The sequence below is a fragment of the Enhydra lutris genome, unplaced genomic scaffold (genome assembly GCF_002288905.1).
Source record: "Enhydra lutris kenyoni isolate GAN:26980312 unplaced genomic scaffold, ASM228890v2 scaffoldscaffold62, whole genome shotgun sequence".
Lineage (NCBI taxonomy): Eukaryota > Metazoa > Chordata > Mammalia > Carnivora > Mustelidae > Enhydra > Enhydra lutris.
In genome coordinates, this window is record NW_019154146.1 from 1,829,641 (window position 1) to 1,842,614 (window position 12,974).

At 48.3% G+C, this 12,974-nt stretch overlaps 1 protein-coding gene across 3 annotated transcripts in view; it reads right to left on the reverse strand.

Moving 5' to 3' along the window:
• LOC111158727 (afadin, adherens junction formation factor) overlaps nucleotides 1-12,974 on the reverse strand; it is a 133,993-nt gene that overhangs the window by 53,037 nt on the left and 67,982 nt on the right. For all 3 annotated transcript variants that reach the window (XM_022520959.1, XM_022520960.1, XM_022520961.1), the window contains 3 exons: nucleotides 12,413-12,675; nucleotides 7,043-7,112; nucleotides 3,453-3,565 (listed from right to left, as the gene is read on the reverse strand). In XM_022520959.1, the coding sequence (XP_022376667.1) occupies nucleotides 3,453-3,565; nucleotides 7,043-7,112; nucleotides 12,413-12,675 (446 nt within the window). The remainder of the gene's footprint in view (nucleotides 1-3,452; nucleotides 3,566-7,042; nucleotides 7,113-12,412; nucleotides 12,676-12,974) is intronic.

Sequence of the window (12,974 nt, forward strand, 5' to 3'; positions counted from 1 at the left end):
GACAGCACCAGCAACCGCGCCTCCTTCGGCAACGGCTGCGGCCGTCTCCACACAGTGCTTATAGAACACACACGCCCAGCGCCTCGTGCGCACGTGGGAAGCGCTCAAACACTCAGATGCACGCACTGGGAGCGATCATACCCCTGTTCCTCCCAGAGGTCAGCTCCTTGACGTATCTGCTTCCATCGTGAGAAGTGATCTGACCACGAATCTCTATTATTCATGACGGTGTCGTGTGGAGGAGGGTGACCAGGCTGTCACACACCTGCTATGGCAATGGCTCAGGTCACAACGAAAAGCCACTGCTGGGAGACACGAGGAAAGCTAAACCACCGTGAGCCTGAAACTGAGTTCCTACACGAAGAACAAGTTCCTAAGAGCCGGACGCTGCCCTTGGCTTCTGATGAAGCTCAGAGAAGAGGACGCCCACAGACCCCTTCAGGCACCTCGTATTAGCGTTTCTTGATGCTCACGGGGGAGCCACCTTCAGAAAAAGACATCCGACTCACACTTTTTCAGACACCCCTCCTCATTTAGCCAGACACCACGAAACAAGGCACTGCCAAGAAACAGAACCCAAGAGCAGCCAGGATCTGGAACACTTGGAAGAATCTGCGCTGAATAACATTACGTATTTCCACGTATCCTGGATCAAAGTACTTCAAAGGTCAGGACGTCCGTATTTCCATAGAAGAGTTCTCCAAATAGTGGATGACCCTGCCCCCGCTGGTAGGACAGAAGGTTCACTGTTGTGTGAAATTCTTCTTTCAGCTATAAATACACACATCTGGAGGCATGTGTCCACTGGGGCACAGCGTACAACAGGGCTCTGTGTAGTGTACCGTGGTCAAACAACACCCGACAGCCACTAGTGAGCACAGAATTTCTAAACTGTAAAATCATTACAGACCCAATGTAGATCTCCTTACCTCCGATTTATACTGTTCTCGATGGATGGCTTCAGAGTAACTTAACTACTCTTTCATGCAGACACGTGATTAGAATTTCAGGCAATTTAAGCATTACGGGAGCTGGCCGGCTCCCAGCTGTATTTCACGTCGGACATTCGTCAGCTGCCCCACTTCACTAACAAATGGGCAAGTGATTAGGTTCCCAAAGATCAGTTTAAATCTTTACCACTTTAGTTCAGCTTTAACAGGTAATGGAAAAACTTTCCAAAACTCTTCCACCAAATAGATTAAGAACATTAAAACTGACAGCAAAAGCAAAGAAATGTGTTGTGCCTTCCCACAAACTTCACTGGGAAGTGAGGAGTGAGGCCACAATGACTTACACAGGGACGAAAGCAAGTCAGGGGCAGGGACTGAAAACGGAGGTCAGTGTCCAAACAGAGCGTCCCATCCGGGGGAGGGAGAGTCAGCTGCACTGCCGTCTCGCGAAGCTGTCAGTGAGCTGAATGCCAGTCACTTCTAAGAGCAACACTGAAGTCTCCCAACCCCGGACAAACAGTGACGAACCTGCCCGTTTCTGCGTTCGGAGTCACGGCTGTGACACTCACTCAATAACCTGGCTCCTGTGACAACTTCTTCAAGAAAGGAGCTGAGAGGGAGAAGCGCCCATGGCCACTGTCCCCAGCAGCTTTTTCCCTCCACCCTACCTCCCCCGGGCAACTGAAGCAGCATCAAGGAGAAACACAGCAAGTTACGTCGAACTGTTATAAACACCAGAAATAAAACAAGAGTCTTTCCATGGGATTATATGCTTCAAAGCTTCTTATCTGGTCTGTGATTACATGATACGCAGTTAACTTCCAAATTTACTATCCACACAATAAACTGGATGAACCTTACCAACTCCTGGTTTCATCAATTTAACAAATCCAGTAAAAATAAGGAATTTAAATTCTCACCAAAGAAAGTAAAATAATGCGTCAGTCATAACTTAAGGAACTCCATTATTCGAAAAGATATTTTTCCCTGACTAAAATCAGTATTTTAAAATATCTAACAACTTAGACTTTCATGAACGTACCAATTAAGTGAAGCACTGCTTCTTCTCACATTATATACATGAAAAGCAAAGAACGAAAATAGAAGAATCACCTGTTTCCATCGCTGCGGTAGTGTGGAAGTAGTACACAGCCATAGTCCCAACAAAACCCCTAGTAAAATCCTGCTCGCAGCCTAACAGCGGTCCCAGAACACGGCGAGCCGCCACCGGGCAGCTACTGGACACCGTGCTTCTCCAGCTACCTGTGCCGGACACACGCACTCACTGGTTTTGTTATAAGTGCTCTCTCCTCTCCCCCATTTGATTTATCCATCATTCAACTATTTCTGGGCTGAGAACGATGATGCGCTCCTCTCGATCGCCTCATAAACAGGGTCACTCTGTACGGTACTAGCTCACCGTCTGAAGTTCTTATTCTAGAACACACCATCAGAAACAAGTACAGACACAGAAAGTAGGCTTATCATTACACCTAAAAGAATTCACACAGCCAACAAAAATCTTGAATACTAACCAAAAGTGCAGGACAAAAACAAGGGAAACACCTGAGATTCCCGCTCAGTCTGCAACAGAGTCCCGCGTTAACTGAGCTGACAAACAGGCGGCGCACTGCGCCCTCTACTGGAAGACGGGAAATGAAAGCGCGACCGCCAGCAGTCCCCTGCCTCCCTTAGGGGACCCAGGGGGAGAAGAGCTAGCATGGCAGCAGGAGACAGACTCCCCCAGCCCAGTTCCGCTGCCGATAAAGAGGGGACGTGCACGGCACTCCCGAGCTCTTCGACTGCCGTCTGCGTGCTCAGGGCCCTGCCGGAGAAGCGCTGGAGCCACACCCGGAGCTCAGCGCCCGTTATTATTTCAACGTGTGAGGCACTGACATCACTTTGCAACTCTAAACAATGTTAAAAATCACGAGGAAGTAGAATTCTAATAAAGGTAGTATGTCCTTAAAATTCATAAGAAAAGGAAATCACAAAAGGTGGATGTTCTCTGTTCAAGAACACTAGGCAAGAGCCCCGGCAGGAGAAACCCATATTCACAGCTATGCTTTTCGACAGAATGTAAGACACAGTAATGCGGCACTTGACAAATCCTAAAAACTCCACTGAAGGCCTGCCTGGCTTCATATATTTAAATATGGAAGGATTCTGTATACGGATGGGGAAATGATCAGATTATCTTAATATAAAAATGATCAAACAGTAACATCCAGGAAAAGTCCCTTTTTCCACGTTTCACAGAATAGCCCATTGAAAACAGAAACCTCTTTAAGTGCTCTCCATTTCACCCGGACAGACGACACCGTGGCCCAGGGTAAGGGGACCCCTGCTCGTGGAGCTCAGTCTCTGTTCAGCTCAGAAACATGAAAACAAAGTAACTCCCTACAAATGTCAGCCAAACCTCCGTCGGTTCAGGCATCTCTCCCCCAGGCGCTTTCCGGGACACTTTCACGTCCTCCCTGCGGAAGCTGAGCGGCTTCCTACCTGCTCTCTTGCCGGCGGTCCTGCTGCTCCACTCTGATCATCGGCTTCACCATCCCACGCTCCGCCGAGCCGGAGGCAGGCACTGCCCGGTCGCCGTCCAGCCTCGTGGCGCTCTAGGCCGGGGGAGACACAGAGCACTTAAGAACACCACGCGGACCACCCGGGCGTACGCAGACCGCTGCCAGTGAAGGTCTGATGCCAGGCTGCCAGGCAGGGGAAGGCGGGAGAGGGATGCAGGGCAGGGGCAGAGACGAGAAGGCGCGGCGCCTCTGAGGACACCAGTGCGCATTCTCATGCCCCGAAACACACGGGCACTGAAAGAGCAGTAAAGCCCGCAGCCCCTTTCCTTTTCCGAGAGCTAGACGTGGGCTTGAAACACAGTCAGGAAGGGCGCTACGCGTGCGCAAGGGCTCCTCTAACAGTGCAGAACCGCAGCAACTCCTCCAAAACGTTCTCTTAAGGAAGGAGGGAGCGGAGAGAACACACACAACGTAAAGTCAGGGTCTTTGTTTTACTTGTTAAGAAAGTGTTTGAAAATCATCATAGCTCAACGTCCAAAGACAAACTGAGCACAGAAGCAAAAGCCCATCTCCAGCAGCCTAGAGCCGTACATTTAAACTCCTCCACGCAGGGCACATTGCTAACTAACCCATGGCAGACAAAACAGATAAGCAACCTATATGAGTAAGAAAACAGAGCAAAATTACACAAAAAAATTCACTGTAGCAAAAATTTTGTGTCAAATTTCTCATATTTGATTATAGAAACTGAGCTTGATAACAAAAATCATTCTTGTCTTACCAACCAGAGAGTTACACTGGGCTGTATTTATCTTTACGGTTCTTTACGATTTTTATTTTTCATAAATGAGGTCATAACCTACTTTGTAAACGTTGTAAACATCTAACAATATTTCTATGTTACAGAACTATAATGGTTGTGTAACATTTTGTTGTTTATCTACCAAAGTTCATGGAACTAATCCTTGATTACATTGTTTAAAATGTTCACCAGGACAGGGAGTCCCGACAACCAGGCTTGTAAATATACACATTCACACACAGTGGCTACTTCCATAAAATACATTCACAGAAATAAGAACACCAGGTCAGATTACCGTTGTAAATAAGTGAAAAGGCAATAGAGAAGTTAGGGTATGTTTATAAGCTAACACATTACAAAATAAATTTAGCCCATTTTCAAATAAAAAGCTTACGAAATCAGAGCCAAAGGCCACAGGACAGAAAGGTTTGTGTGTGCGCGTGGATACCTGATCCTTTGCAAGTGTATAAAGGAGCACACCGGTGACACAAAGAGCTCAGAAAAGGATCTGTCAAAGTGTTACCAATAGCCACCTATAAATTGTGAATGATTTTCATTTCTCTACTTTTTCTTAACTGACCAAGTTTTCTGTTTTGACTATACACTTTTAAAAGAAACTAAACTTTTCTTTAAAAGATCTGATTTCAAGAGAGAGCATGAGAGCAAGAGAGGGCGTGCTCAGGCACACGTGGAGGGGAGGGGCAGGGGGAGAGAGGATCGTCACGCCCACACCCTGTGGAGCGCAGAGCCCTGAGGGGAAATCAGACTCCCATGCCCAATCGACTGAGCCACCCAGGCGCCCCTTAAAAACAGCTTTGTCTGAGGACAGTCCCATCTGGTTCCCAGAGCACCTGCTCAGACGGCCGCTGTGCAGCTCTGCGCTGCGGGCCCCGGTGCCCGGCACACTCCCGGAGCACGAGCAGCACAGCGGCGAGCCCGCCCAGCGAGACCCTGCCTGCGCCCAGCTCGCGCTGCACCGTGGCCGCCCGCGCCAAGGATCCGACGGCCGCGCAGGCTGGCGCAGACATTAAAGTAAGGGGCGACTGCGCCCGGACACTTGCGGATGTGACGTGTAAGTGGAGGTCGCACCAGGAGGGGCCGGCTGCGTGAGAAGCCGTGGGAAGAAATCCTGTAGGCCGAGCAACACGCCCGAGGCTTCAGACGGGGAAGAGGCCTGTGGCCAGTGTGGCCGGGTCAAAAGGAGCTGTGCGAGCCAGAGGCAAGAGTGGGGGTATGTGGGGCCGAGCGGCTGTGAACGCGGGGCGGTCACAGGGTTGAGTTCCCGTTTCCACAACAGCAGCCTGGTCCTCGGAGAAGACTGACTGGCCAGGGCAGCAGAGGAGAGGTCAGAAGCCACGCAGACTCCCTGCCGTGTGACACCTGGAGCCTCCGCCCGACTGCCCACGGGGGTGACAGACAGAGACAGGCACTTGTGGACTGTTCCAGAGGAAGAGCAAACGGAACTTGCCAAGGACTGAATGTGGAGGCTGAGGGAGGGAAGGAACCCGGGATAACCAGTGCCGGACTTCTGTGGGGACGACGCCTTGGGTGAGCAGATCGTTTACTGAGACGGCGAAGGAGCAGGGAAACAAAGAAAAGCTAGCTCTGTTTTCGCTGTGTTAGACTTGATACACGTGTTAGACAACACGACAGCTGTTGCAGGCAAGCCTTTGGAGTCTGCACAGGTCAGGGCCAAAGACAGTTCAGAGTAATTAATGTCTAGATGTACTTTAACTCCCTGACTGCGTGAGATCACCCAGTGAACATGGACACATGGGAGAGAAGGGGCCCTATGTCTGCAACCGGCGTGAGGAGTCAAGTGGAGGAAGACGTGGAGAAGACACCAACAGAGGAGACCCAGGAGGACTGAGCACCGAGGTGGGAGAAATCGGGACGGCGACACCCCAAGGCTGAAATAACGAAGTGCCCCAAGTACGTGGTGCCGACCTGGCTCAGGCCAACGGAGGGAAACACGCAGCGGACCGGGCACCGTGAACATGGCCTCGGCCAGCCGCACCGGGAGCAGCCCCTTTCCCGAGCCATCACTAAGCCTGTGTTTGGCTTTAACCAATGGAAGGTCAGGGAAGCAAAGCTGGGCCCCAGCTCTGGCCCAAACCTAAGAAGGCCTGCCACTTCGGGATGCTGTGAAGCACCAAAACATCTGGCTGCTCCCGCGGAGAGCACCTGAAAAGACAGGGACACAGGGAGGCCCAGCCAGCCCAGCAGCCAGCCCACGAGCAGCTGACCGCAGCAAAGCGAGGCACCGCCAGCAGGACCAGCAAACAACCAGCCCCTGAGAGTCCAAACCTCACCGCACAACTGCTGTAAAGACAGCGGGGGCTGTTCTGTTTGGTTCACTACGTTTTGGGGTGGTCTGTTACTGAGCGATAGTGAACCAAAATGAGGACAAATTCCCTGATCATGCGAGATGAGGGGAACTGTGGAAGCAAAGTGCCTGCAGAGAAGAGGCGGCAGGCGGATGAGAGCATGGCGGTCGTTATCTTCAGAGATCGCCGGGCAGAGAAGGGCTGCTGGGACAGAGGCTGAGCCTAGGATGCCTGCTGAGAGGAGAAAGCATGGTGTGCGGCCTCAGGCCTGCCACGTGTCACAACAAGACAGCACGACAGATTAGCACCAGCCTGCTAGAGAGCACTGTGTGGTCTTCTCTGTCTTCACAATCGTCCTACCAGCGTATTACCAGTAACTCATCCCTGGTGTCCTACAATGCTACACAAACACAGTCCCAGCAGGTCGTGGAAGTCGCCTACCTGGCTTGTTGGTAACGCTGTTCCGCTGTGAACATCTCCGCCTAAATCGAAAGTTGTCTCTTGAACAATTCTTTCAGGATTAAAAAAAAAAAAGAAATACGTAGAATTAGTAACCCTCAAATGATAAGACCACCTTTTTCTCAGTAATACAAAAGAAACGGCTAAATATCCCAATTTAAAGAGCTTCAACAAATCAATCGATTTTCAGCATATAAAAGTTAGAGACAAAAAAAGCTGTTAAAATTTTTTGAACTTTTCCGGGTACCTCGGTGGTTTAGCTGGTTAAGCGTTTGCCTTTGGCTGAGGTCATGATTCCGGGCGACCAAGCCCCACATCAGGCTCCCTGCTCAGTGGAGAGCCTGCTTCCCACTGTGACACACTCTCTCTCTCCCTCAAATAAATAAAATCTTTAAAAAACAAAAAACTTTACGAACTTTTCTTACTGCTACACACTGGATACTCTCAGGATCTTTTTTTTTTTTTAAATTTTATTTATTTATTTGACAGATAGAAATCACAAGTAGGCAGAGAGGCAGGCAGAGAGAGGAGGAAGCAGACTCCCCGCAGAGCAGAGAGCCTGATGCGGGGCTCGATCCCAGGACCCTGAGATCATGACCTGAGCTGAAGGCAGAGGCTTTAACCCGCTGAGCCACCCAGGCGCCCCAGGATCTTATTTTTTAAGACTATATTTTAATAACAATAAATTGGAAAGAACCACAAAGGAAAAAAGCAAGCTGTTTCATCACGTCACAGCACATAAATGAATGCAGAGGTCTCCAGCGCCACGAGCCCATGTGCTGACACAGGGGGACAACTGTGTTCACGGGAGGATAAGGCAAGGTAGGAAGCTGCCATCCTCCAGAAATCAATCTGATAACTTTTTAAAAGCTCATGGATACCAGTACTGAGGCTAAAATAAAGAAATGGAGAACTTCTGTGTAATGTTAGTAATCAGATCAAGAGTTATTCTATTTTAAACAATTTTAAAAAATATCTAAAAATACCAAATTTTTAAAACCATCATTATGAAAAGTTCAGAGCAAACAAAATCTCATTTTAAAGAGTCAATAATCCGAGGCAGGCTATGGTTCTTTGGCACAAATAAGGATAAATACAATCCATTAATTCCAGCCCAAGAGAAAGGCCCCAGAAAAGGGGGAAAAAAGAGCCCTAAGAACACCTGGAAACCAACAGGATGGGTTAGTGCTTCAATCTCCTGGGCTCCTGTCCCAGGTAATCAAAAAGAATCACAATCTCTTCTGCTACCTGAGAGACAACCATGTAGTGTCATAGCTCCATGGTAGCTTTAAACTTGTATTTAACCCCAATCTACAAAATGAAACCCCAAGTGATGCAGAAGTTCAAAACAATTCTTCAAATTAGAAAACCAGGTACAACTTCCTCCTCTTCCTTATCACTATGAAAATAAGATCATCTTGTAACACCAAACAATGATCACACTTCAAAATAGAAACTGGAGAAGTAAAAGCTTGTACTCGAAGCTAAACCCTCTGTCACCAAGATATTCACAGAACATAGAAACTGTTTTCCTAGTTTCTAATGGTTTGACTGGGAAACTCAAGTTATTTTGCCTCTGATAATGAAAGCGGGGTATGAGAGTTCATCTCCACCATCTATCAAAGGCTACATATACACCACACCTATCCCTAAATGCATGCTATCCGCATACAGAAACACAGGCCAAGCCTTCTTGACCCACTTGTAATTCTCATCCTAACAAAACAAACTTACTCAACACCATGCAAAGCTCTTTATTTCTTCACCCAAAGCTAATAGGACTTTAAAGTTTCACATGGACCCATTTGTACTACACTTTGGATTCGTAAATGATTACAAAGAGACTTTATTCATGACTTTAATGACATTATCTAAGTATGACCACAGAGGGTAGGAACCATGTCTCAGCCTCCTCAGCCCAGAGCACACGGATACACTGACACGTGACACAGGTACTCCACGAATGCGCACACAGAGAGGTTAATGAGTGCACTGAACGCACCAACAGAGGGCCCAGCCTGACCGTGAACATCCAATTGTGCTACCTTGCTAGTCCACCTTCCAATAAGGCTTTGAGGACACAGACCCTAAAGTCTGCAATTAAGAACACATGCATCATGTATCCCTCAAGGAACTAGAAACAAAGAACAAAGCCCAAAATTACTAGAGGGAAGGAAATAAAATCAGAAATTAAAAGAGAAGACTTTATAACTGGTACCCAGAAACAACGTTAACAGTCCATTAGAAACAACTATACGCCAACAAACCGGACAACCTAGGAAAAACGGATGAAGCCCTAGAAACACACAAACTACCAAGACTGAATCGTGATGAGATAGAGAATCTGAACAGATGGGAGTACTAGCGAGGAGATCGAATCGTTCATCGAAAACCACCCAACAAACCAAAGTCCAGGACCAGACGGCTTTACTGGAGGATTCCACCAAATGCTCAAAGAATGAACACCAATCCTGCTCAAACTCTCCAAGAATGACAAGAGGAGGGACCTCTTTCAAACTAATTTTACGAGACCAGCATTACCCTGATACCAAAACCAGACAAGGGCACAAGAAAAGAGAATTACAGGCCAGTAGCACTGATGAACAGAATTGCAAAAATCTTCAACAAAATACTAGCAAGCTGAGTTCAACATGACATGAAAGGGATCACACGCCAAGATCAAGGAGGATTTATTCCAGGGATGCAAACAAGGATGGTTCAACATCCACACATCGGTCAGTGAGTTCCACCATATTACCAAAATAAAGGATAAAGACCACACGAGCAACTCAACAGATGCAGAAAAAGCATTTGACAAAATTTGATATCCATTTACACTGAGAACTCTCAACAAAGTGGGTATAGAGGGAATGTACCTCCACACAGTAAAGGCCATACATGACATGGCCACAGACTCATCATCCTCAGTGATCAAGAGCTGAGGGCTTTTCCTCTAAGATGAGGAGCAAGACAAGGATGCCCACTCTCGCCACATCATCACTCTGTTCATTCAACACAGTATCAGAAGTCTTAGCGGGGGGCGCCTGGGGGGGCTCAGTGGCTTAGAGCCTCTGCCTTCGGCTCAGGTCATCATCTCCGAGTCCTGGGATCGAGCCCCGCATCGGGCTCTCTGCTCCGCGGGGAGCCTGCTTCCCCCTCTCTCTGCCTGCCTCTCTGCCTACTTGTGATCTCTCTCTCTCTCTGTCAAATAAATTTTTAAAAAATCTTAAAAAAAAAAAAAAAAGAAAAAAAGTCCTAGTAAGTTGCTAAGAGAGCTAATGTTGCAAGTTCTCATCACAAGAAAGTAGTACCCATGGCTGGTGGGTGATGATGGCAACTGGACTCGCTGTGGTGACCACTGAGCAACACACACACATGCTGGTCATTACGCTTTGCACCTGAACCTGACACGTCATTATACATCAATAACAAAACACAGGTACACGCCTGTGGGAAAAAACCCATGGGCTGTCTACCTAGACATTTGTACAATAGCTTGACAGTGGGACAAAATTAGTGTTTATAAAAAAAATGGAAGTTCGTTCTGGTTTATGGATGGACATGTAAGTACTGGCATATTCTGCCACTAAGCAGTTTCCACCAGGTCTGTGAGGAAAAAACATAAGAATACACAAGAAGTTTCACATTGTATTTCCATCAAAAAAACCAAAGCCATGTTCTTAGTATGATTCTGCTTTTGGCCAGACACAAGATGAGAACAGACACCGGCGGGCCTCCAAAGCAGGAGCCACAACGGCAAAACAGCTGGGGAGGGACCTCGCATGCAGAAAACCAGACAACCCTGCTGAGCAGAACTCCCGAGCTGCAGTGATGGACAGATGCAGTTGCGTCACTTCAGCAGCAGCCCTACCCCCAAAGTGAGGATCATCCGGCACTCAGGCATGACGCACGACTGGGAAAACCACAGGACTCCTGAGAAATCACGTGCAAGCGGCCAGAAGTCATGCCACACGATGACTTCTTTGGCTAAACACCCTACAGGTAAGTGGCAAGTAAGATTCTCAGGCGTACCCCGGCCTGTCACCACCTGGTGCTAAAAGACGCAGGCCTGAAGCATGGAAGGTCAGAATGGAAACCACCTGAACAGGACTGTCGGGTGAAGCAAAGGGGCCACGCAGAGGTCACGATGAGGGCCAAGAAATGCGGACATGGCTCATAAGTAAATACAATTTAAAAAGGAAGAGAAAACGACAGGTCCTCCCAGACACGAAACGGAAGGATGAGTTTAGAGACACATTCTGTTCAAAGCTGGAGGACTAGTCAGACAGAAATGGGCTTCCTTGGGAAGTCAAGGCCCACACCCGTTTTCCTTGGGAACCGAGGGACTGGTCCTTGGTGGAAATGCGGAGCCAGAGGTGAGCAGCTGGGAACAGGAGGTCTCAAGCAGCCGATGACATTTCCCATGTCCCGTGTGCCTAGGGGAACATGTGTGATGATCAACAAAGTGTTATCTTGGAGCAAGACCTTAAGTCTTACTTGTACGAGCCGCCTTTCATCCTTCTTCTGGGCAGGATGAGAGATGGTCACAGAACAAACTAATGACCCCCGGGAACGACTGCAGTAGAGTTCACAGCGCTGGGAAACTGGCGAAAGACCACCAGCACGAAGAGACTACAAATTCCCACCTGCCCCAGAGCACGAGCTCTGGGAGGTTGAGCAAAGGTCCGTCACAGACAGAGAGCGGTGCAGGCAGCTGCGGGGAGACTGCGCGCACACGGTGCGGCCGGGGCACAGCGCCGCGCCCATCAGCAAAGACCGCGGCTGTATTCAGCATCGTGCGTGGGGCCCGCGCCCTGGCAGCCTGCAGGACGGGCAAGGGGGCCAAACTGCGCATTCTTTTAAAAAATTACCACTACCAAAACGAAGTTTCACTCCCTTCCCCAGCACGAAGTTTGATTAGATGGCCAGCGAGGACTGTGGTTTTCGGTGACGGCCACAGTGCAAGTCCTCGGACAGGCACCAGGGGGAGCTAAGATACTCTTCCTCCTGTGAAGACTTCACACGGTATGTCCTTATCACAATCAGAAAAAGACACCTCCACAAAAATTGGTGATATGGGGATGATTACATAAAATACCACAGTGCTTCCTAAAAGAATAAACTACTGGTTAAAAAAACAAAATTTAAAACTATTAAGAACCAGCCACAACTTCCAATTTTACAATAAAGTCAGGATCCCTTTCTTCTTTCCTCGGCAAGCAACCCAGATCAACAAGAACCAGCCACACTTTGATTTTAAAACTGGAACAACCTGTAATGTGTGCCTGATTCCGATTCTCTGACACATAAACCAAGCACTCTAAACTCTGAGAGATGATGGAGAGCAGTTACCCAGGCTTTTGTCTGGGAGCCTTGGCCGTCAGGGCCCCATCCGCAGATCTCTTTGCCAGAGCGTGGTCCTGGCTGGGGTCCACAAACTTGAACACATGTGAGGCCCCAAACTGCACTTTCATCCCACTCTGCAGCATGGTCGTCTCTGAGATGCGCTGTCCTTCCACGTAAGTCTCAGCGTCCATGCTTCTTGGCGTGACAGTGACCACTCCATCCATGTTTGTGAGGTCACAGTGATGGGGCTGAATTCCTGATCCAAAGAGCTAAAATAAAATCAAAGGACCATTCATCATAAAGGACATGGTATTTAAAAAACAGAATTTCTGGGGTGCCTGGGTGGCTCAGTTGGTTAAGCGGCTGACTCGATCTCAGCTCAGGGCTTGATCTCAAGGTTATGAGTTCCAGCCCCATAAAAACCAAAACCAAAACCCCAGCATTTTAAAGCCATGAGTTCCTCTTTTATGAATACAAAGTAAACTAGATTTCTGGTGCTTTTTGAGCGTATTCCTCCCCAAAGTACAAAAGTAAGTAAACACTGTCAAAATAATGTCAAAGTAACGGA